Source organism: Scleropages formosus, chromosome 1 (genome assembly GCF_900964775.1).
Source record: "Scleropages formosus chromosome 1, fSclFor1.1, whole genome shotgun sequence".
Taxonomy (NCBI): Eukaryota; Metazoa; Chordata; class Actinopteri; order Osteoglossiformes; family Osteoglossidae; genus Scleropages; species Scleropages formosus.
The window spans coordinates 53,579,181-53,600,209 of record NC_041806.1 but is presented as its reverse complement, the minus strand read 5'-3'; the positions used below and the strand labels follow the sequence as shown (position 1 = coordinate 53,600,209).

The 21,029-nt window shown below is 48.9% G+C and overlaps 1 protein-coding gene across 21 annotated transcripts in view; it reads right to left on the bottom strand.

Moving 5' to 3' along the window:
* camk2d1 (calcium/calmodulin-dependent protein kinase (CaM kinase) II delta 1) overlaps window positions 1-21,029 on the bottom strand; it is a 72,434-nt gene that overhangs the window by 1,232 nt on the left and 50,173 nt on the right. For 2 of the 21 annotated variants that reach the window (XM_018729638.2, XM_018729628.2), the window contains exons 7-19: window positions 18,709-18,811; window positions 18,451-18,534; window positions 18,126-18,220; window positions 15,633-15,755; window positions 15,134-15,217; window positions 14,889-14,931; window positions 11,837-11,877; window positions 9,590-9,649; window positions 8,157-8,201; window positions 6,969-7,017; window positions 859-879; window positions 399-474; window positions 101-195 (exon numbers count right to left, since the gene is read on the bottom strand). In XM_018729638.2, the coding sequence (XP_018585154.1) occupies window positions 101-195; window positions 399-474; window positions 859-879; window positions 6,969-7,017; window positions 8,157-8,201; window positions 9,590-9,649; window positions 11,837-11,877; window positions 14,889-14,931; window positions 15,134-15,217; window positions 15,633-15,755; window positions 18,126-18,220; window positions 18,451-18,534; window positions 18,709-18,811 (919 nt within the window). Of the gene's footprint in view, window positions 1-100; window positions 196-398; window positions 475-858; window positions 880-5,693; window positions 6,631-6,968; window positions 7,018-8,156; window positions 8,202-9,589; window positions 9,650-11,836; window positions 11,878-14,888; window positions 14,932-15,133; window positions 15,218-15,632; window positions 15,756-18,125; window positions 18,221-18,450; window positions 18,535-18,708; window positions 18,812-21,029 lie in introns of those variants that run through there. The other 19 variants (XM_018729655.2, XM_018729645.2, XM_018729672.2 and 16 more) reach the window with 12 other exon arrangements.

Sequence of the window (21,029 nt, the reverse complement as noted above, 5' to 3'; positions counted from 1 at the left end):
GCACCGATCGGTCCTAAATGAATGAGTAAATCACACTCGGCGTCACAACTCATCGATTTTCTCAGAGAGGCTCAGTGGTGGCGGCGTCATGAGGCCGTACCGTTCTCAAAGTAGAACCTGTGGAAGTCCGTTCCTTCCACCAGGTTTCCCAGGGCTTCGGGCTCGAAAGATGTAAGGCCCGGGTCGCAGATCTTCCTACAGGATGGACAGGTGGTGAGCCTTGAGTGACGCGCACAAGGGCACGAGAGCGCAAAACGTGACAGATCCCATCTGTGCGGGTTCACGGCGCAAGCCTCGACAAGAGCAGTCCTCCCCGTGGCACTGCCACAGCCCACTAACAAGGGTTCGAGCAGCTTTGTGGGCGGAAGGCCTGGGCCTTGGGGGTCGCCCCAACTCACGTGTAAGCCTCGAAGTCCGCGTTGTTAATGGCCTCGATGAGCTGCTCCGTCACTTTGATGATCTCCTGCTTGCGGGCTGGAGGGCAGCGACAAGCGCGACCGTGAGCTGGGCGACAGGTGACGCCACACACTGCGTGCCAACACCGCTGCACCTAGTCCCTGCCTCGCCTTGCAGAAGAACACTCAACAGGCTGTCATGGCAAGTCGTACAATTAGCTCCAGGTTGGTGAATTAGTGCTGGGAGTGCAGCGGTCAGCGTGGTGGGACGTGCCGCTCACAGGACAACAAGCACAGGAAAATATACTCTGAGATTCTCTAATGCACTTTGCTGTAGAGACTGATTTTTAAAAAATAAATAAAAAAACAGGTACTGGCACAAATGAGTGCTGTTTTACACTTGGCGTACGATATCAGGGAAGACAATTAAGAAGCAGTCGTATAAAAAATAGCTGTAAATTACCTTTAATGTTAAGAGCGCAAGCTAAGGGATAATAAACAAGTGTTTCATAATTGAGGAAAAACACACTTTGATTCAACAAGATACCGGGCACAATCACACAGCAGGATACAACCATGTCAGACTACAGAGGTAAAATGACTAGTTATGACTTACAGTTGGAGAAAAGGAAGCATCTGGTGTCAATCTATATGTTTCATTAAAAGTTGAGAAAGAAGCTCTGGCTGGAGACACAGCTCTCTGAAAGCTCTCGCTGTTGAGAGCTTCTCGAACCCCTGTACCTCCAAGAGTCTCCACCTGTATTTACCATATTTGAACGTGACAGATGGCTGTACCCTGAACACTGGAAGCCCAGGAAATAAGGTTTGCTTTGGATGACAAAAGTAGTGCTGAAAAAATGAATGCATATTGAAACTGATCAACTGATATATGGGAATATTTTCATCTTTGTTTCAACAAGTTATTGATTTATGAGCAACATTATTTAAGCCCAGCTGTGCCCCCCAGCGGTTGGTCACGTGTGTCATTCATGAGGAAGTTAGGGGCCCAATGGGCTCCATCCTCAAATTTCACATCCGAACAAACATTTTTTCCTGGGTTTCATTTTCAATTGATCATTTCATGAAAGTTTCACGTGTGAATTTAGAGGTGTGTATGACATGATATGTGAAAGGAAACACTGAGGTCACGTACTGAAGCCACTTCAGGGTCACTCACTCACTCATTCACGCACACACACAAAGTTCATCTGCATCAATGTGCATCGTTGCTTTGGCCTTGAGATTCTAGCGGTTCACACTTTCCCATCTACCTGAGGATACCATCCCAAAGTTGCCGTGCCATTTTGCTGGACATGCTCACGGACTCATTAGCCGCCTCCCAAACGGACATCTGCACAGAACGCTTTCGTGACAGGAAGCTGACGGCGGACAAAGCCTGCACTTACACACGTGGCCCCTAGCGACGGGCATCGGGCCACCCGCACACCGCAAGCACTGGACGCCGACGCGCGCCTGCGCTTTCGTGCCGTTGCCAGCAGCGCTTCTTCCACGCTGATGGTTTTGTACAACCTGGGCTCTGGAAGCACGGCCCGGCTTGCTTCGACTGCTCGGGTCACAACGAATCCTCGCCCCGAAATGCCCTGCTGACCACCTGGTATGTCTAACGGGCTCTATAAGAAGTCCTGTGGACTGGACACAGGACAGGGTGGGGGGGTCTGTTCCCCCACATAAGGAATGAGAAGCTCCAGCGTGGAGCAGCACAGCATGATGGTGGCCTGCAGGTGCTCAGCGCTGACACACGCTAAACCGGGAATTCCTGACTCTTAAAGGAAACCAAGAAGCACCGAGTTCAGCCGGTGCGACGGGTGCCACTTCAGCACCTCCTTGAACCGGTCAGCGGAGACCGTTCGCAGAACTGGGCAGCAGTAGACCGCAAACAAACACAGACTGCAGCACGTCGCAACGCTGCACTACGCTGAGCTACGCTGGACGACCAAACGTGGAATAGTAAATAGAATGAACTTTTAGCAGTGTTGGCGGGACTAAGCCATAGTCCCAAGGAGTCCTGGGAGCTGAGTGGAGGAAAGAGGACTAGCTCCCAACCTGCACCTGCGATCGGCTGTGCGTGACATCACACGACCGTCCCGAACACATTAACTTATGACATACAAAGTAAACCTGCTCGGAAAAGACAAACGTCTTTGTATGAAACCTATAAATCAACGAACAAACATGAAGTGAACCTGAAAAGCATCTTTACGTAAACACGTAAAAATCCAGAAATTAACTGTACAGTATTAAAATATTGTAACACAAGTGTGCCTTCATCTGCTTTTGTGACTGATGAGAAGCCCAAGCGACGAGCAAAGGAACAGTGATAACTGTGAATTAAGGCCCCTGTTTTATTGTACTTTTACTGTACTCTGATCCTTCATACTGGATCGCCGATTACAAGGCTGAGTCTTTGACACAGAGAGCAGGAGCAGGCGGAGGAAAAGACTTATAAAGCTCCCCACACACCTTCAGCTCATGACACGTATAACTAGTTACCTGCACTCTTGTACACGGCGCTTCCGCACGAACCTGCGTAACGGCATTTCAGTCATTCCATACAACTACGTAGAAAGCATTCAGTGGTTAATGCAACTGCGTACCTCTACGTGTGTCTAAGTAGTGCGTGATCATATAACGCCAGTTTGTGCAAACCAACATACTTTCCAGCTCCAGTGGATGGATGGAAGTGCCATCAAGTGGAGGTCCACTCATAGCGTCCACTTTTGTGTTGTCTGCTGTGCATGTCTCGGGGGTGCAAACGAGGAGGAACATGCAATGTACACACGCACCCTGAGCTGGACGTGAACCCAGGGCGCATTGAACAGTTCAGCAGCTGTGAGGCCCTGGCTTTACCCACTGTGCCAATATATGTCAGCATTTCTCAGCGTGTAGAAGAGAGCGCTCGACAGCCTCTGAAGGTAAAAATGAATAAACAAACCAGCCTGTGTTACAGAACGCAGAAGAGCGGGGCTGACAGGTCGACTGCCTGTGACCCATAAGAAACACGAGCCTCTCTTCAGCTGGTCAGAGACCTCGAGCTCCTGGGAGCTAGAAGGAGCTGGAAAGAGCTGGAAGGAGCAAAGCCCCTCGCTCTCCGTGGGGCAGCGCAACACCACCAGCACAGCCCCCTCTCAGCCATGTCAGAGCGTCACCTCTCTGCAGCACAAGAGCAGGCCTTGGGACCACTCCTGCGCAATGACGGGCCTGCAGGCGACCCGTGAAAAACACTCGACGGGCGAAATGGACCACCTGCTACGGGGGTCGGCACAAAGCGAACACCGGCCTGGTGCTGCTCAGAAAGAGGTGAGGAAGGCCAAACACCCGAGAGCTGTCGGTGGAGCGCTGGCGGACAGCGCTGCTCCCTTGCGGCACGGACAGTACGTTGGAGGGAGGGTGCGCAGCACACCTAGGGGCAGGGTTTGGCTGAGAGTAGGGGGAGAGCAGGTGGTCCCCAACTCCCTCCTGGAGTGACTTACACTGCACTGAGGAGCTGGGCACCTGGCTAGGTGCTGCCCTGTGGGGGGCGCCCTTTGTACTACGGCTGTCTGCGCACCGGCCAGCTGAATTGATGGACAGAAACACAACGTATGAACAAACGAAGATGAGCAGGTAGGCGCCGATGAGCAGTCGGAGAAGCCAGCGGCAGCAGGCCTCTCCGCTCGGCCACACGCCGGCGGAGTACCAGGTGGACGAGGAGGAGGAGCAGGTGGAGGAAGAGGAAGAGCAGGCCCGTGTGACCACCTGAGAGCATGCTGCAAAGGGGGTCATGGGCAGGTGCCGTGGGAGGGCAGGGTGGTGGGCAGGTGTGTGGAGGACATGAAGATGGAGGAAGAAAAGAACAAAGAGAAGAAAAGGACGAAATGAATGGAATGGTGCGTGATGAGGTTTTGAGGCCGAGAGCACCTTCGCTGAAATTCTGAGAGAAGATGAAGGAGGTGGAGGAGCTGGTGAAGCTGGGGTGCATGGGTTGAAGGAAGGTCAAATGTCTGTTCAGATGCCAGGCTGCTCGAGGCGCTTCCTGTGGGTGCCAGGGTACGGTACAATGCAGTATGGTAGAGCGCAGTGCAGTGTGGTGCACTGTGCTACGGTACGATACGGTACAGTACAGTACGGTGTGGTGAGGGTGCACTGGTCGGGCTCAACGCATCCGGATTCCAGCCCAAGAACAGAGAGGCATCGAGCACCGAGCAAAAACACAGTCATCACTTCTTTATGCACGGCACCGTTCTGTCATCCCACATCATTTCTGCTCATCTTTTTCTCTAAATTTAATAATAACGACCCAATTAATCTTTCCTTTTTTTAAAACACAGTTTTTATATGTCGCACTCCGTCCCTACAAAAGCAAACAGTCAAAACCTTTGCTTTGGAGGAGCTGACACAAACGCTCTCTGTGTGCCCCACTGAAACAGCTGCAGAAATTGCACATCACACTGGTACATTATTAAATATATAACAATTCTGTATGCTGTACTATTGAAACATATATATATATACATACATATATATATATACATATATATTATATATATATATATATAAATTTTATTCAATCTCTAATAGATTAAAAAAATACAAAGGGACACATCCGCATTACCATATATATACACACATATACACACAGACACACACATACAATTAACGGGGATGTGATTGTGCAATTGCTTTCATAGCAGAATGGAGCAGAGCGGCACATATAAAAATTGTGTTTTTAAAAATGAAAAATAAAAAAGTTTATATATAAATATAATGTGATACATTCTGGCTTATATAGATATTTCATATATATTTGCGGGTGCTGTCACAATGCGAGTTTCCACTCATACGCCGATGACACACAGCTATGTGTTTCATTTAAGGCGGATGATCCATCACATGTGGTGTCTTTAGCTAATTGTTTTACCAAAATAAAATTATGGATAAGTAAAACATTTTTATTTCTAAATTCCAACAAAACAGAGGTACTTGTGATGGGTGGTGATGCCAAAACTCTTGACATAATCACACCAATCTTTACCACAAATGGTATTACTTTCAAGTGTACGGATTTTGTCAAGGATCTGGGTGTCCCGTTGGACAAAAAGCTGTCCTTTGTGTCTCATGTAAATGCTTTGACTAAGTCGTGCTTCCTTCAATTAAGAAGCATAGCTAAATTATGGTGATTCCTATGCAGATGGGATGCTGAGAAACTGGTTCATGCTTTTGTTTCAAGCAGGCTGGACTACTGTAATGCTTTATTATCGAGCTGTCCATACGATACTGTATCCAGGCTACAGTCAGTACTAAATGCTGCTGCAAGAACTGTCACTAGAACTAGGAAGTACGTCCATATAACACCGGTACTGAAATTGTTACGGTGGCTCCTGGTCACATTTAGAGTTGATTAGATATGGCTTTATAGAGCCAGATATAGCCTTTAGCCTTTATTCAGCCACTACTGTGGCACTGTATTTGCTTGAACCCACACCCACCCACACAGACAGAAGCTACGGAACTTCACCACGCTTTGCCACGTCTCCCATCCTAGTTGTGGTCACCAGCTTACTGGGGACGTTACGCAAAGGTACACGTGGTCCAGCTGACCAGGACAGAACAAAAGTATAAAGTATCAATCTGAGGTCTTCACCGTTGCTCTTGATGGGTCTCCCTAGAGCGCCGCAGGCAGCCCTGACACCACTGTGGGCATCTGCGTGTGCATGTTTTCACACTGCATGCAACACACAAGACCTTCCAAGAAGTGCAGACAGAAACAGAGTATTTGCTGTATGACTATAAGTAACCAAAGACAGAAAGATGCAGAAGGACCAAGAAGGAAGAGCAGGTGTGTGGGTTTTAGCCTAGTCCTACGCAGACAGGTGTCTTGGGTAGTGCCACTAAACTCCCCGAAGCACAACCGCCTCCCCCGAGAAGCCCAGAGCTCCACCGTACACTAGAGGGAGCACAGTGCCGCCACAGAGCTGTACCGCATCAGTGAACAGAGCTACGGCGAGGGCGGCGGGCAGAGAGCAGAGGCCATGCTACGGCAGACATATGAAGAGTAACGCAGCTCAGAAATGAGGGAAAAACATATATTATATGAGAAAGGGAGAAGTGAGCAGTGGCACATCAGAAGAGCAACTGACATCTGAACAGAGGAGGGGGAGCAGCAGAGTGGAACAGCAGCTCTGAGAGGGTGGAGCAGTGCACATCAGTTCATGCATCAGCGCACCAACAAACAACACTGCAACGTACAAACAAAAAATGCAGGACAGATAACAAAAGAAACGACTTACAATGGAGGCGCAAACACTTTGCCGGCAGAGTTCACGATTTACAGAGCCGTCACGCTCCATAATGGCTCACAAAGTAGGTATATTTTTAATTTTACTGCACAACAAAATGAAGGAAACAGCATTTTCCCTACTCTTTAAGGAGAAAGTACAATTATTGGAGCAGATGTACTTTGTTTCATAATATCACGTTTACTGAGAAAAAGCTGCAGCGCTCCTGAAGCACTATGACTGGAACCCGGGACGAGGGAGCAAAGTGGCAGGCGCAGGGTCCTCCGTTCACCATTACCTTTCACATCCTCGTCCTCGATGGTGGTGTTGGCGCTCTCCGTCGACTCCTGCAGGGAGACAATAAGCAGGACAAGCGCAGATAAGTTGAACAGGCGGAGCCCTCGAACCGTAGCAAAGGGTCACCATTCCCCCCACCTTAGCGACAGAGCCCCAGCGAGCCTGCAGAGTCTGTCCAGCACGAGGGTGCCTGTGCGTGGCGGCGGAGCCCGGCTGACCTTCCACTGACCCTGTGTGCAGAAGGAGCCCCGGTCCTGCCCCCACTCATCATTTCAGCACAGACACTTGGCTGAAAAGAAGCCAGTAGATCCTGCAGCCACCGAGGACAGGAGTGTGACGGGGGGAGCGAGACGTGCGGTTCGCAGAGTGTGTTTACCTGTCCTCGCTCGCTGTGAGCGATGTCCCCCTAACATTCTGCACTTTCACTAAGAAACAAAAGGCTGCTGCACAAACAAAGTCACTGGAGTTTCAGCTGCATGTAAAATTGCGCTCTGTGGCAACAGAGATATTGACCAAACGTATAGTATGACTAAGAAGACTGTCTAGGTTGGAGTGTGTGCAACGGATACGCTGAGTATCTGAAATGATCAAACGCATAGGCACGTGAGTACGCCACGTATCTAGAAGAATACGGAGAGAGGAAGGTGTTGATCGAGCAGGTGAGAAGAGGTGCTGAAGGAGCCGTGGCTTTCCACGCATCCTGCCCCTTCAGCCAAGGAGGACAGAGAAGAGCTCCGACAGGTCTGATGTCCACAGCCTGTCCACAGCCAGCAGTTTACCACTGTCACATCACGAATGGCATCGGAGGAAGGAAAGAGTCCGTGGAGAGGCGTTCCCACAATTCTACCACAGTACCGTACCAATGTCAGTGCACTACTGTAGTACTACTGTCTGCTGGATCTCTGAGTGCTTTACACCCAAACTAGACTGATGCTACCGTGATACTAAATAAGCAGCAAAGCAGCCCACGAGGGCTTGAACTACACTGGTCCTACAAGCAGAGTCCAGAGACTACAGAAAAAGCAGGTCCTTGGCACTGTGTGTGTGTGCGTGTGCATGTCTGCATGTGTAAATCTACAAAGCACACACCAGTACAAAGTGAGCAGAAGACCAGCACTTCGCAAGCAAGAGAAGATGCCCTTCCCCCACCCCCCACCCAGACGGGCGCTATGTTCTCACACACGAGTACCTTGTTTCCATCAGCCGGGTTGTGGATTACTGTGGTCTGAGGCTCCTGACCAAGAGGAAGGAGGCGGAAGAAAGAAAAGATAAACAACAAACAACATCGTCTGGCAGATGGCAGCAAAGAGCACGAAGGAGGAGAAAAGGAGCGCGAGAGCAGTAGAGCACAGGTGAGCAGGGGGAGGGATGGTTGAGAGCAGCATCCAGCACAGAGTCGCTCCACGGGGCAGCTCTAGTGCCGACTGCAAAGCGTGCAACCAACATCACTGAGGACAAGCATGCAAGGCGAGTCACAGCCACTCATTCACTCTGCTCTGCCTCTTTCCCGACCCTAATTCTGTTTACCCCTTATGTCACCACAGTAAATGGCTCATTCGGTCATGCTGGGACTGCTGTAGTGCTGAACTGAGTCCAGAAGTGGCGAAGGCCCATGACAGCATGGCTGCCACGACTACGTCACGACCCCAGTGAGACGCGGGTGCGGTGCGCGTGAGCAGGACGCGTGGAGCGTCCGGGGTCCAGTCGCTATGTGCTAATTTACACAGTCCAGGGACCAACAAACAGGAGATTACACTGAAGAAACAGTAACAAGGAGCTGTTTCGGGGAAATAAACCGAGAAGAACGGGACGTCTGTGTCATGACTGCGAAAGGCCACATCCTTCTGCATGTCCTGCACATCCACAGTGGTTGACACAGTGGTTCAGCAGGTGTACTTGGAACTACAAGACTGTGCACTTCAGTTCTCAAGTGTGTTACTCAACAAATGCTTGTGTATCTACAGAACACTGACTTTTATTTATCTCACTCTTTTCCCCAGAGTGACTTACAGCCAAACTATTTACACTGACTTACCCATTTCTACAGTAGGGTTACTTTCAGTGTATTGTGCAAGGTGCCTAACGGGATGTGGGATTCAAACTTGCAACCTCAATGTCCAGAGGCAGCAGCTGTAACCACTGCGCCACCTGCTACCCCAAACAGACCGATATGAAGACCGAGGAGACAGGAGAGTATCGATATTCGTGTACTGGTGTGCTGCGACACACTCGCGGGCCACGTCTCCATGCTGGGACAGTGCCGCTCTTTCTGTTAGTCTGGCGCTGCAGTGGCTGAAACCCAGCCAGGAAACATACGCAGACTCTCTCTCTCTCTCTCTCACACACACACACACACACACACACACACACACACACACACACACACACACACACACACACCAGAGAACATGCTGACAGACAGTGACCTGCGTCACCCAAAGTGCACACGTGTGACCCACACACTGCTCTTTCAGGCCTTTCTTCTATCATAACAACGTGATGAAAACATCCTGCATCAAGCAGAACCGTGTGACCAAACAGACGAGCGAATGAGCACAACTCAAAGTGAGACATGCAGAGACACGGAGGGCCACGGACAAGCTGGCACAGGTGGGTGTATACCAGTGCGGGGGTGGGGGTGGGTTCTTTGGGGCTCGTTACTACGTTGGCCTTGTTGTTAATCTGCAGGTGTGCACAAGAAGAGAGAGAGAGAGAGAGAACACTGAAAGGAGGGTCGCAAACACATCCCTGACGCTGAGAAAGAAAGCGTTAGCTCAGAACCTATCATCTCTCAAGTTCACGTAACGTGTAAATGTTCATGCGGTGTAACTTTACAATCATTCCCGGAGAACCCTTTACAAAGCTGCTCCTGTAATGTAACGTAAATATGCCAAAAAAAATTACTAGGAAGGTGATTTGGAATCGTGGATACTTGGAGACAGTTTTATGCAGCTACTCGTGTGATAAACATTGCTTCTTTCCTTCATATGAACCAAACTAACTGTACTTAAGTATCACACGTCTGCATCTAAGTGTCTCTTTCTGCTACTGTAATGAACACATCGTATTTTCTATGAGATGTTCGTCTCTTTGGAGAAAAGTGTCTGATAAATGAACACATGTACAACCCCAGGACAGAAAGACCCCACATCACAAATTACCCCACTGACGAAAGTACAAAAAGCCCAAGGGGGGGCTCTTGAACATGTCTCTCTCAGGCTTAGAAACATGTACTCTGTAGCTGCTCTCTTTCCACTCAGCATTAATGGGGCAATGATGTTCATAATGCGGTTCTATAAAAGCTTTTCTTTTTAACCTCATTAGACGGCTTGCGCCCCAGTACTTGGGTCCCTGGTGCGAGCTCTCCCTAAGGGATCTCTCTCAAAAATACCTTCCCTCTTTAAAGTCCTACACATTAGACCTAATTTGCCTTCAACGTAATAAGACAGAAAGAAACAAATAACCCCTACAATGTGCCCTAACCACACTAACCCTGACGGCATGGTGGCGTAGAACTATGCAAAAAAAAAAAAAAAAAACCCCAGTGGGAATACAAAGGCTACGCTGCTCACAAAGCGTGCCGACTGGGCCGTAAGGACACAGTAGGGGGCCGAACAAGGTGAGCGTTACTGTGTGCTACAGCTGTCTGAGTCACCCCACCACTAGAGGGCGACGTGCAGGGAATCGCTACAGCAGGGCCTGGCTTCAAGAGGAATCCTAAGCAGGATGTCTTCACGAGGGTCTGTCTGAAAGGGTGGCTACAGCCTGGCACCATCTGAGGGTCACTCTGGGTGAGGAGGCCTTTACGGGGGCTTTCGGAGGATCTCAAGGGGGTGCTAGAAAGGCAGCCAAACGGAGGAACCTCACCACTGCTGAATCGCCCGACTTCCTTTTCTGAGATATGGAGAGATTAAAGAAAAAACCAGCAAGTCATGTGGTCCAAGTGCCTGAAGCCAAAACAGCCCAATAAGGAACTAGTTGGAATGTGTTTCCTCCCCCCAACAAGATGCCTTTGTGTACCATGGTAACACACTGATCAGCTGGTCGTCAATGAGCAGAAGTCCCATGTGAAAATGAAAAAGGTAATAGAATAACAACACAAAAAGGCACAAAGGAAACTTTCGAATTCCAAAATGTATTTATAGTGTCAACTGTTGGAAAAAGCAGCAGAAAAACACCCAGGTTAAAGAAATAAACAAGCAGAATTGGAGAAATGTCATTCATGTGAGCAGTGCGAGTCCTCGCTGAATTCAGTGTTAATCGGAAAGGATTTTATTTCTTGAATGTAAATGTGGAATTGTGTAGAGAACACAAAACATTTTGAGCACCAGGGAAAAGGGGGTGGGAGTAAACAGGACAGATACCGGCATGAGAATGGAAGAGGAGGAAAAAAGTGGGGCAAAGGTCTTTAGGAAACATCTGTACGGTTATGCTTTTTACAAACGAGTGCATCACCCCAAGGAACCAAGGCCTTTGCCAGAGTGCAATTTATCACTTGAACATCAGTTGTAAATCACATCATATTAAGATAATGAGAACATGAAGTATATAAATATTATCCACCACATCGACTCTGAGCAGACTGAGCCACCTGTCTCGCTGCCAGATGGCATCAATGATAAGGCAGTGCTATGCAAAGTGTTTGTGTGAGCATGCGTGTGTGCGATCAGTATATATCAGTACCCAGGTGTGTGTGTGCGCGCGTGTTTAATCTTGTAAGGATGTTACAGCGTCAAATGCAGACAGTTTGAGGATATGAAAGAAAATGTGTGCTTGTGAATGTATGTGGATGATTCAGTACGTGTGCACACGAGTGTACCATCCACTGTGTGCGTGCGCGTTACCTAGGCCACATCAAACAGCACGTACCTTGACGCCGTCAGGCTTCTTGTTCAGCAAGCTCTTGGCTGCTGTGGACAGAGAGCAGAAGACACACTCAGTACACAGCTACACGTTGCCCAATCCATCATACCAAGTTAAGGTGTGTGCGCGTGTGCTTCAAGAGGGCACGAGATTCAGCACTACACTAACAAACGCTAATGAGGCCAAACCCCCCCCAAAGTGAGCTGGGGCCCACAGGAAAAGTGCTCACAGTCACTTTGTGGGCAGCACCGGTCCAACTGCCTACATGGACCACACGAGCACACACCTCTGTGCTGCAGCTTCTGTGTTTCCGCTGGCAGTCGGCACCACTCCCCACCACCAGACTCCTTCAACACCCAGCCAAGCAAGCGGAGAGAAGGCAGCGCTCACTCTAGGCAGAGTGCGGCTCCACGCCTGCTGCAGCCACACATGCACAGTGACTGGTGTTGGCTGCAGGGCTGCCAGGAGAAGCACGGAGCAGAGAGGTCTGGGGCAGAAGCCTCAGAGCAGAGGGGTTGGGCAGGGCAGGCAGGGCGGGGCGGGGCGGGGCAGGGCAGGGCGGACAGGAAAGACATTGCGGGAGTCAGGGGGACAAGTAGGACGCTGCCTCCCCTCTCCCTCCGACCATCTAGTGTGGCCAGTAAAAGGTGCACCATCATGCCTTGAGCTCATAAATCTTACCTCATGTGTAAAACAATCCCAACAAAGGAAGACAAGGAAAAAGAAAAGAAAACAAATAAAACTCAATTGGCTCTCTTCAATTTCTCACTTAAAAATGAAAATGGGATACAAATGCATTATGACAAGGTACATGGTACACTACGACATGGTAAATGGTACACTAACATAAAAGCTCAATAAACCTTTACGAAACACATGGTATATAAGAATATTCACAATAAAAAATAACTAGAGGACAATCTATATATTAAGTAACAAGACAATAAATGGACATTTGAGCGTCAGAGATGACAGAGAAGAGACATTATGAGGAAGAGAAAAAAAGGACTGAAAGGAGAGAAGCTGCAGACAGACAGTAATGAGAGTGTGACACATGCAAAGTGCCTGTGTGTGTGTGTGTGTGTGTGTGTGTGTGTGTGTGTGTGTGTGTGTGTGTGTGTGTGTGAGAGAGAGAGAGAAAGAGTGCGAGAGAGAGAGATATATGAAGGATAAAGAGAACCAGTTGAGAGAACACACTCACTCAATGACAGCACTCAACCATTGAAATTCTCCCAAACAATGAACTGGTAGAGTGTGTCTGAATTTCACTAACCCATAATTTACTACAACATATCATAACTACTAGAGAAAACTACGTGTTTCAAGCACAGCACAAAAAACTATTTCCAGTCACTCATGTAACGTATACTGGTTTACACTGTGGTATGTGACAAATAGACTACTCGAAAACAATGTATCTGCTACTGTGGTATTGCCCTAGGAGATGTATGATGCTTTGTAGAAAAGCATGAGCTGAATGAATAAATGTAAATGCAAGTCAAACTACAAATATTTACAAATTAAATGCCAATTTCTTCAAACTTCCTCTTGTGAAGGTGAAATAAAAAGCCGGAAATTATTGCTTTATAATATTTATGCACTGATGTTCACAGTTCACCGCTGTAATTTTGTATATCGCTATATTTTTACTTTGGTTTTCACAGTAACAAACCTCATGCAAATGAAGTACATTTGACTCTCTGTGTGTGTGTGTGTGTGTGTGTGTGTGTTTTTATCAGCGAAAAGGGAAAGTGTGGGACAGCGAAGGCGGGGACTGAAATGACTAACACCAGTATGATGACCGAAAGGAAGAAAAGCAGAGTAAATGTGGGGGGGGGGTTGCAGTGTGTGTCACCTGGCAAGGTCTCTCTCTGTCTGTCTCACACTCACACACACACACACACACACACACACACACACACACACACACACACACACACACACACACACACACGCTGCCTTCATGACCCTTCTGACTTGGCTGTTGAAACTCACTGAACTTGAACTCAAGGGGAAGGACAGAATGTCAGCAGAAACATACAAGAGATTAGTTTCTAAAAGAAAACAACATTTTCACTCTAAAACCGTAGGCTTCACAATGTTCATTACTGAGGAAGGTAGGTAGGCAGGCAGGCAGGCACTTTATTGATTCCTGCAGGGAAACTCATTAAAAGGGTGAAGATGACTTTCATAAAACCTGAACATCATGATCCAACAATTTAACAGTTTGCATCAAGAATGAAATATTAAAGTGAACGGATACAAATTTGAAGATCAATATACACAATATCTGAAAGCAAACCGAACGTTCCCTTTAGAGAAACGAGCAGCAGGGACCCGTTCGGAGCACCAAGGCAAAGACGCCTCCCCCTGCTGGGAGCACGAGCAAAGGAGCGAACGGCAGGTCCGGTGGCGCGGCAAGGCGGCCGTCACAGCGACAACGGGTCTCGAGTAGCTGGTGGAGATGAAATATCAGCACGAGATGCTAAGACGCCAGCAGACAGGTGGAGTGAGACGGTAACGCAGTCGAAGGACTGCAGAAGGACACACGCTGTCTGCACTGCTGGGTCCTCACTGCATTGGAAACCCGGCACCCGCTTCTGTGGCCAGTTGAACCACAGAGAGAAGCCCATTATTATTATTATTATTATTAATTTAGTTGATTAATTGATTGGTAAATAAATTATTCCAGAGGTCTACTGATGTTCAGATATATAGACAACAGCTGAACACAAAGCAGGACATGCCGGTGAAATAAAATTGTTTCAATGAGAGGTTCGGTGATCATTTTCTCTCACCGTCTCTAGATAAAGTGTAACACAAAACAATAGCTAGTTCAGGTTCTAGATGCACGTCACGGAGGAGAGGCAGCTTCTTCGGCCATCTCACAAGGACTCCTACGCTCATACGGGTTAAATGGAGTAGTGCGAGGTCGTTTGAACAGCAGGGACGCTGTTTGCATGTTTCTGCGCTGCCCGCAGTGCTCGCTCTCCCCACAAACTGTGCGTCCTTCGCAGAGACCTTTGCTCCACAGCTTGGGCAGAAGGGCACAGCCTACCTGAGAAGTTCCGTGTGGCCAGCATGGTGGTGAGGATGGCTCCCTGGAGAAGAGACACAGCAAGTTTCAGAGAACCCTCTCTCCTGCTACATCTAACCAGAGGTGCGGCGTGAAAGGACACGTTGCATTTCTCCACCTGCTCCAAGGCGCTAATAATGACTCTGTGGGTACCGGAGTTCAAGCCGGGTCCCTTTTCCACCCATCTCAGTGCTCTGAACAGAACGCATCACTGCATGCAGACCCACCTTGAGTTTTCTCCTGGCATTGAACTTCTTCAGGCACTCCACCGTCTCCTGCCGGTGCATCATGGAGGCCACTGTGGAGCGTTGCTGCAAGCGGAATGAGAGAGAGACAGTAAGCCTGGAGAAGTGGACCTGTTCTTCACGATGGCTTGTGGGTGAATCACTTTGATGCCAAACAAAGTGAGATCCTCCTCTTTAGGTGTACACCACTACTATTCCTACTCCTACTACTCCTGCTCCTCACTAGAAGCTCAGCCCAGGTGCACGTAGCCCCATGCAGAGCGACAATGACCGCATTTCATGGTACTGCATTTTTGTGCAGAGCACAGGCCTCTGCACACGGCAGTGTGAGCAGCTCAAGTCCAGCTGAAGTTTTCCCCACCTGGAGCATGAACCTGCAGACCTCCGGTCACGAATCCAGCTCCTTAAACCAGCGTTACCTGTATTTCAGCGCTCAATTATGGTCTCTCAGTGGGACGTTACTAATGGCGACGACACGTACGCAGATCCATGGGTGCTTCAGGGCCTCCGAGGCGGTGATGCGTTTCACCGGGTTGATGGTCAGCATCTTGTTGATGAGGTCCTTGGCCTCGGGAGTCACCGTATCCCACTCAGGAGAAGGAAACTACATGGGAGGAAATGAGAATTTTAAACCAGGGAACCGATGAAGAGAGAAGACACGACTCAGTGAGCCAGTCTGTACATCCGTTTTTACAATGTCAGCTGTAGTGCTACTAGCCACGGACCTCCCGTTTAAGGAAGTGCGCAGAGCCAAGTGTCGATGAGCAGGAAGCACCCTGCTGACACTGCAACACGCAGCACATACATCAAAAGGCAAAAGTAGTTCTCGACAAGCAAATCGACACTGAAGACTGCTAGAAACTTCTGGGACGTCTGCGTGACCTCGTTCACAAAACTTTGTGTTTTCTCTTTCCAAGTAGGATATAATCCACCCCTCCGTCCCTCCATCTCTTTCCCTTCCCCTTCTCCTCCTCTCATCTTCTTCCTCACCTTCCGCTTCCCTCCTGGGATGCCGGGTCATTATAGAAACGCTGCCACAGAGGGAAGAGATCACAGTGGGGCTGTCTCACCCTCACTCACACACACACACACACACACACACACACACACACACACACACACACACACACACACACACTCACTGACATGAAAGGATTTCTATACTGCCAGAGAAAAGTGAGCAGTGACAAACAGCAGCACAAAAACCACATACATAAAACACGTAATTTGGGATTTAAAAAAAAAACGGGACAGTTGGTAGTGTAGTGGTTCGAGCTGCAATCTTTGGACCCAAAGGTCACAGGTTCAAATCCCATGTCCAGCCATAGTACCCTTGATCAACCCTAAATTGCTCCAGTAAAATTACCCAGGTGTATAAATGGGTAAATAATTGCAGGTAGATTAACACTGTAAGTTGCTTTGTCAGATAAAAAAATAAATGTAATTTAAACATACAATTACAACAAATACCATAGGAAGCGTATCACTACCACCTTCCTGTTTCTCTCAGTCTCTCAGCCCAAACCCATGAGTGCAGCGTAGGGAGAAGAAACAACTCATCTAAGACTGTGGGGCAAAATGGGTTTCAGGAGGCTGCGTCACCACGGCAACCAAATTACTCATCTCTGAGAAGAAGAGGGATTCGGCTAAAGGACAGAGGACGACTGTGCTGAGCAAGCCCTGTGCGCGCACTTTTGGAAAATCCATCCAGTAAACACAGAAGTAAAGCGTGTGCTGCCAGTCAGTGGACATACTGCTCCACTGAAGAGAAGCATCATGGGAAAGGGGAAAGAGAGCAGGCTCCTAAAGCACATCACGTGCAGCGCACACATCTGCCACGAGGTGTAGTAATGCATTCGGCTTCTGTTCCCAGTTCGGTGCTCAGGTAATAGAAGTGATCGTTAATTTATTTCACCACCTAATTAAGTGTCTCATTAATTTAGTTCATCTAGTACAAAGTGCATCTCGCACAGACACTAAAAGGTCCTTTGTGTAATAACCCACCGGGACATGTTAACTACATTAGTCATGTCTTCAATAACATCAAAATGAATGGAGAAAATTAAAGCACAGCAGCCGTGATTGTTTTGTATCGGCTGTGATTGGGGGGGATACGCCACGTAAGAGGAGAGAGTCATTTTAGCATCACGCCTTCCATGGTGCCGCCTCCTTTTTACAGGCCTGCATCGCACGTGATGATGGCAACCGTGAGCCGGGCCTGGAGGACGCAGCTGCCTGGGACTTCCCAGGCTGAGAGGGAGGACAAAGAGAGGGAGAACCGAGATCGCCGAGTAACCATGGAAACGGGCACGCGACAGAGAGCATGCTGAGAAGACTGGCCACATCACAGAGTGACTGCACTGGGCACATAGGAGGTGACAAAAAGCGACGATTTGGGAAGAAACGATGCGATACGAAACAGAGCAATGTGGAGGCGTGGCAAAAAAGACACGTTAATGTATGAAAAAGAAGAAATGTATGACAGACAAGAGTGAAGCGGTGTATTCTGGGTAATGCAGTTTACACAGAGATGCTCGGACAAATTGTACTAATTCTACTGAACGCAGTTAACAATCAGCTCCGAGTGCGCCACGACAAGCCTAGTCAACACACCTGTAGGTGGGTGCAGTGCCATCGTACCGGAGACACACACACACACACACACACACACACACACACACACACACACACACACACACACACCCCTGCTGCCACACAGTTACAGCAACTAGACATTAAACATTTATATGTATCCATTTAGGAGTCACATCTGAGAGAGCAACACAAAGAATGCATCAAATCACCAGGAGGAGCGATCTGGACACATACCACGGTATAAACCAGTGTACATCACACAAGCAACTGAACACTCACTGCATACCACTTTGAGCCCTAATGCAGAAACAAAGGCAAACTCACTGACTCATGTGAGGCCTACCGCCATGGATAAGAAGGGCCGGTCCAGGGTACTTACATCATAGGCCCCAGCCTTGATCTGCTGGTACAGCCGGTGCTGGTCCTCGTCCCAGAAGGGAGGGTAGCCCACCAGCAAGATGTAGAGGATCACTCCTGGGGAGATGTAAATGTCTCATGTGAGGGTGCTGAGGGCAACAGCACTGGTGACGCCGGGGGGGTGCGGTTCAAGGGATTTACAGCTGCTGTTACTCCGAAAACGGGGCAGAGAGACATGCAACATTCATACAGTATGTCAGCTGAGGCCAACAGGATGCCAGGAGAATTACGAGACCACGACTGGTCCATTTGGGTTCAGTCTGCTTCGACAGACAACTGCTTCTTACCGCAAGCCCACATGTCCACCGGTTTTCCATAAGGGTCTTTTCTCAGGACCTCCGGAGACAGATATCCTGGGGTACCGGCAAACCCTGAAAGGGAGAGATGGATGGCAGAGAAAAGCAGACGATGTAGTTCACGTCCCAGGATGCTCTGTGCCGGAGGAATTCCAAGCAAAGCAAAGGTACAAGAAAGGTAAGTGTCAACCGGTCCAGCCTTGTAACAGCTCTTACTGCTCCCTCATCTTAGAGAGATGGATTACTCACCAAACCAAGCCTGCTGATCTCCCTGGACCTCGATGGCGAGACCAAAGTCTGCCAGCTTCACCGCTGCCCCCTTCAGTTTGCTGGCTAAAAGCAAATTCTCTGGCTTTGTTTCAAAAACAGAAAGAGTTCAGGAGAGTTTCAGTATTTACTGCTCATCAGCACACAGAGGGTCTCCAAGTCCCCGAGTCCCCGCACAGAGATCGGCACATGGGCCTGAGGGGGTCAATGGGAGGGAGGACTCTGGGAGGGGTCGGGGTTCCCAGAGTCCTCAGGGACATGCGACACTCTCCACCTCCTCTTCAGCTGCTCAGCTTCGCTGTATAAAATTCAGCACGATCCAAAACAGTGTTTCACCACTATACGACTGAGTTTTCACATGTGCAGTGAAGCACAAAAAAATCTTTAGAGGAACCAATGAGAAACAAGCTGTCAGAGGGCTCTACGCTCAGGTGGGAGGAGTCCCAATTGGGTACGCCCTTTCAGGCTCAGAGGAGGAGGAACTGAAAAGGAAGCTGGATTTTTTTTTTTTTTTTAAATGAATAATGTATTTGTTGACATTTCAAAGCAGTTTTAGCAGCTCATAACCTGCAAACTCAGGCCCATATTACTTGTTTTCACAGCTAATGGCAGGCAGTACATCACAGAACAACGCAAACTGTACTTAAGTACACTTAAATATGGCTCTTTTCCCTGACATCAAGGAACCGCTTCTTTATGTTACAAATACATGTATCCATTCCTCGTGACACACGGAACATTGGGGGGTGGGGGTGGAATGCTGCTTTCAAAACCTCTGGGATGTCTGGTGTTGGAAATGGTGGCGTCAAATATCATGACTTGTACAGTAGTTTGTTGTGAGAAGAGCGTTCGGCGTTCAACGCGGCCCGTAGTCTCGCTCATCGAGTTGTCATAGTGAAGAGACCTTCCCGAGCGACCTTCAAGCCCACTGCCGCCAGTATCAGGAGAGGAGGCCAGTGCACACTTTTCATCCCCCATCTCCCATCTCCCAGGCTTAAAGGAGACCGGGTCTGAACCTGACCTGCACGCTCATCCCAAGGCAGTTGTTGCGAGCGAATGTCAGTGCTACTCCAAGTGACAAGCGCCACCGCTTGTAGGCTCCTGGACCGACTGTACTTTCATCGGACGTTTGCTGAAGACCCCGCATCGTGAAGCCAAGACACAGGCCTCGTAACCCTATTCCTCACGGTAAGCGTTGCGTGCATGCGGCGAGCATCGCGGCAGTTTGCGGGATGAGCACGGTGCTCATTGGCCCCTGAGCACAGCTCACCGGAGCACTCCCTTCAGGGAAGTGATCAAGATTCCACCTGTCACTCTGAATATTCATGAGAAGTTTTGCATCACTATGGAAACCTCACGCTCACACATAATTAGAAGCACTTTTCACAAATGGCTCAGCTGAGAAGAGATCTCCTGGGGAACGAAGGACCATATCGGTCCTCCTTGCTGAGGAAGTGCGGCATAAAAGCGCTGCACGGGGCCACAGGTTTGGAAATGGAAACTCCAGACGTCGAGGGTGGGGAGCGTAAACAGTCCGTGCTTCAGCCCACTTCAGCACGAGAGTCACACTAATCTGTCACACCGCAGCGATGACTCACAGACAAATGACTGCAATCATCTCGAGTGCAACACATTTTTTTCCCTCTTTTTACACAGTGACTCAAGGGACATGTCACACACGTGGGAGGAGCCAGTGATGTTCTGGGTCGCATCCCAGGGTGGGAGAAACGTAGCGTACTTGGCGCCCTGCCCCTGGCGTCAAAGCCACCCCAAGTGCCAGCCAGCAGCAGCTCTGTGTGCAGGGCTGACCGCGTGACACTTGGACCCTCAGCGCTGTAGACAATCGCTTCCTTTTCACAGGGCGCCAGACACGGACGTTCGTCTAAGTACAGTCCTCCCTCGTATGACAATACAAATCGTGGCTGGAGATGTGCTCATAAAGAGAACTCATTACCATTAAATTAAAAGAGAAAAATGGGTAATGGGATCTTGAGACACAAAAAGTTCATCCATATTTTCATTAGACCTGTAACACCCCTGCCTTATCCTTTAAAGACAAAATCCAATTCAAAACCAAGTCCACAACATCATATCACCACGTCATCTCTGGACAGCCTTAAATCCAGGCTTGAGGCTCAAATGTTCACAATCGCTTACACGGAACACTTATGTGCTGATTTTTCTCTTTCTCAATCCTGACTTATACTATTTTCTCCTTTTATTCTGATGCTCTAGGGTGGCACGGTGGTGCAGCAGGTGCCTCACTGCTCTGGGATCGAATCCAGTCCGCGTTCACGTGGGTT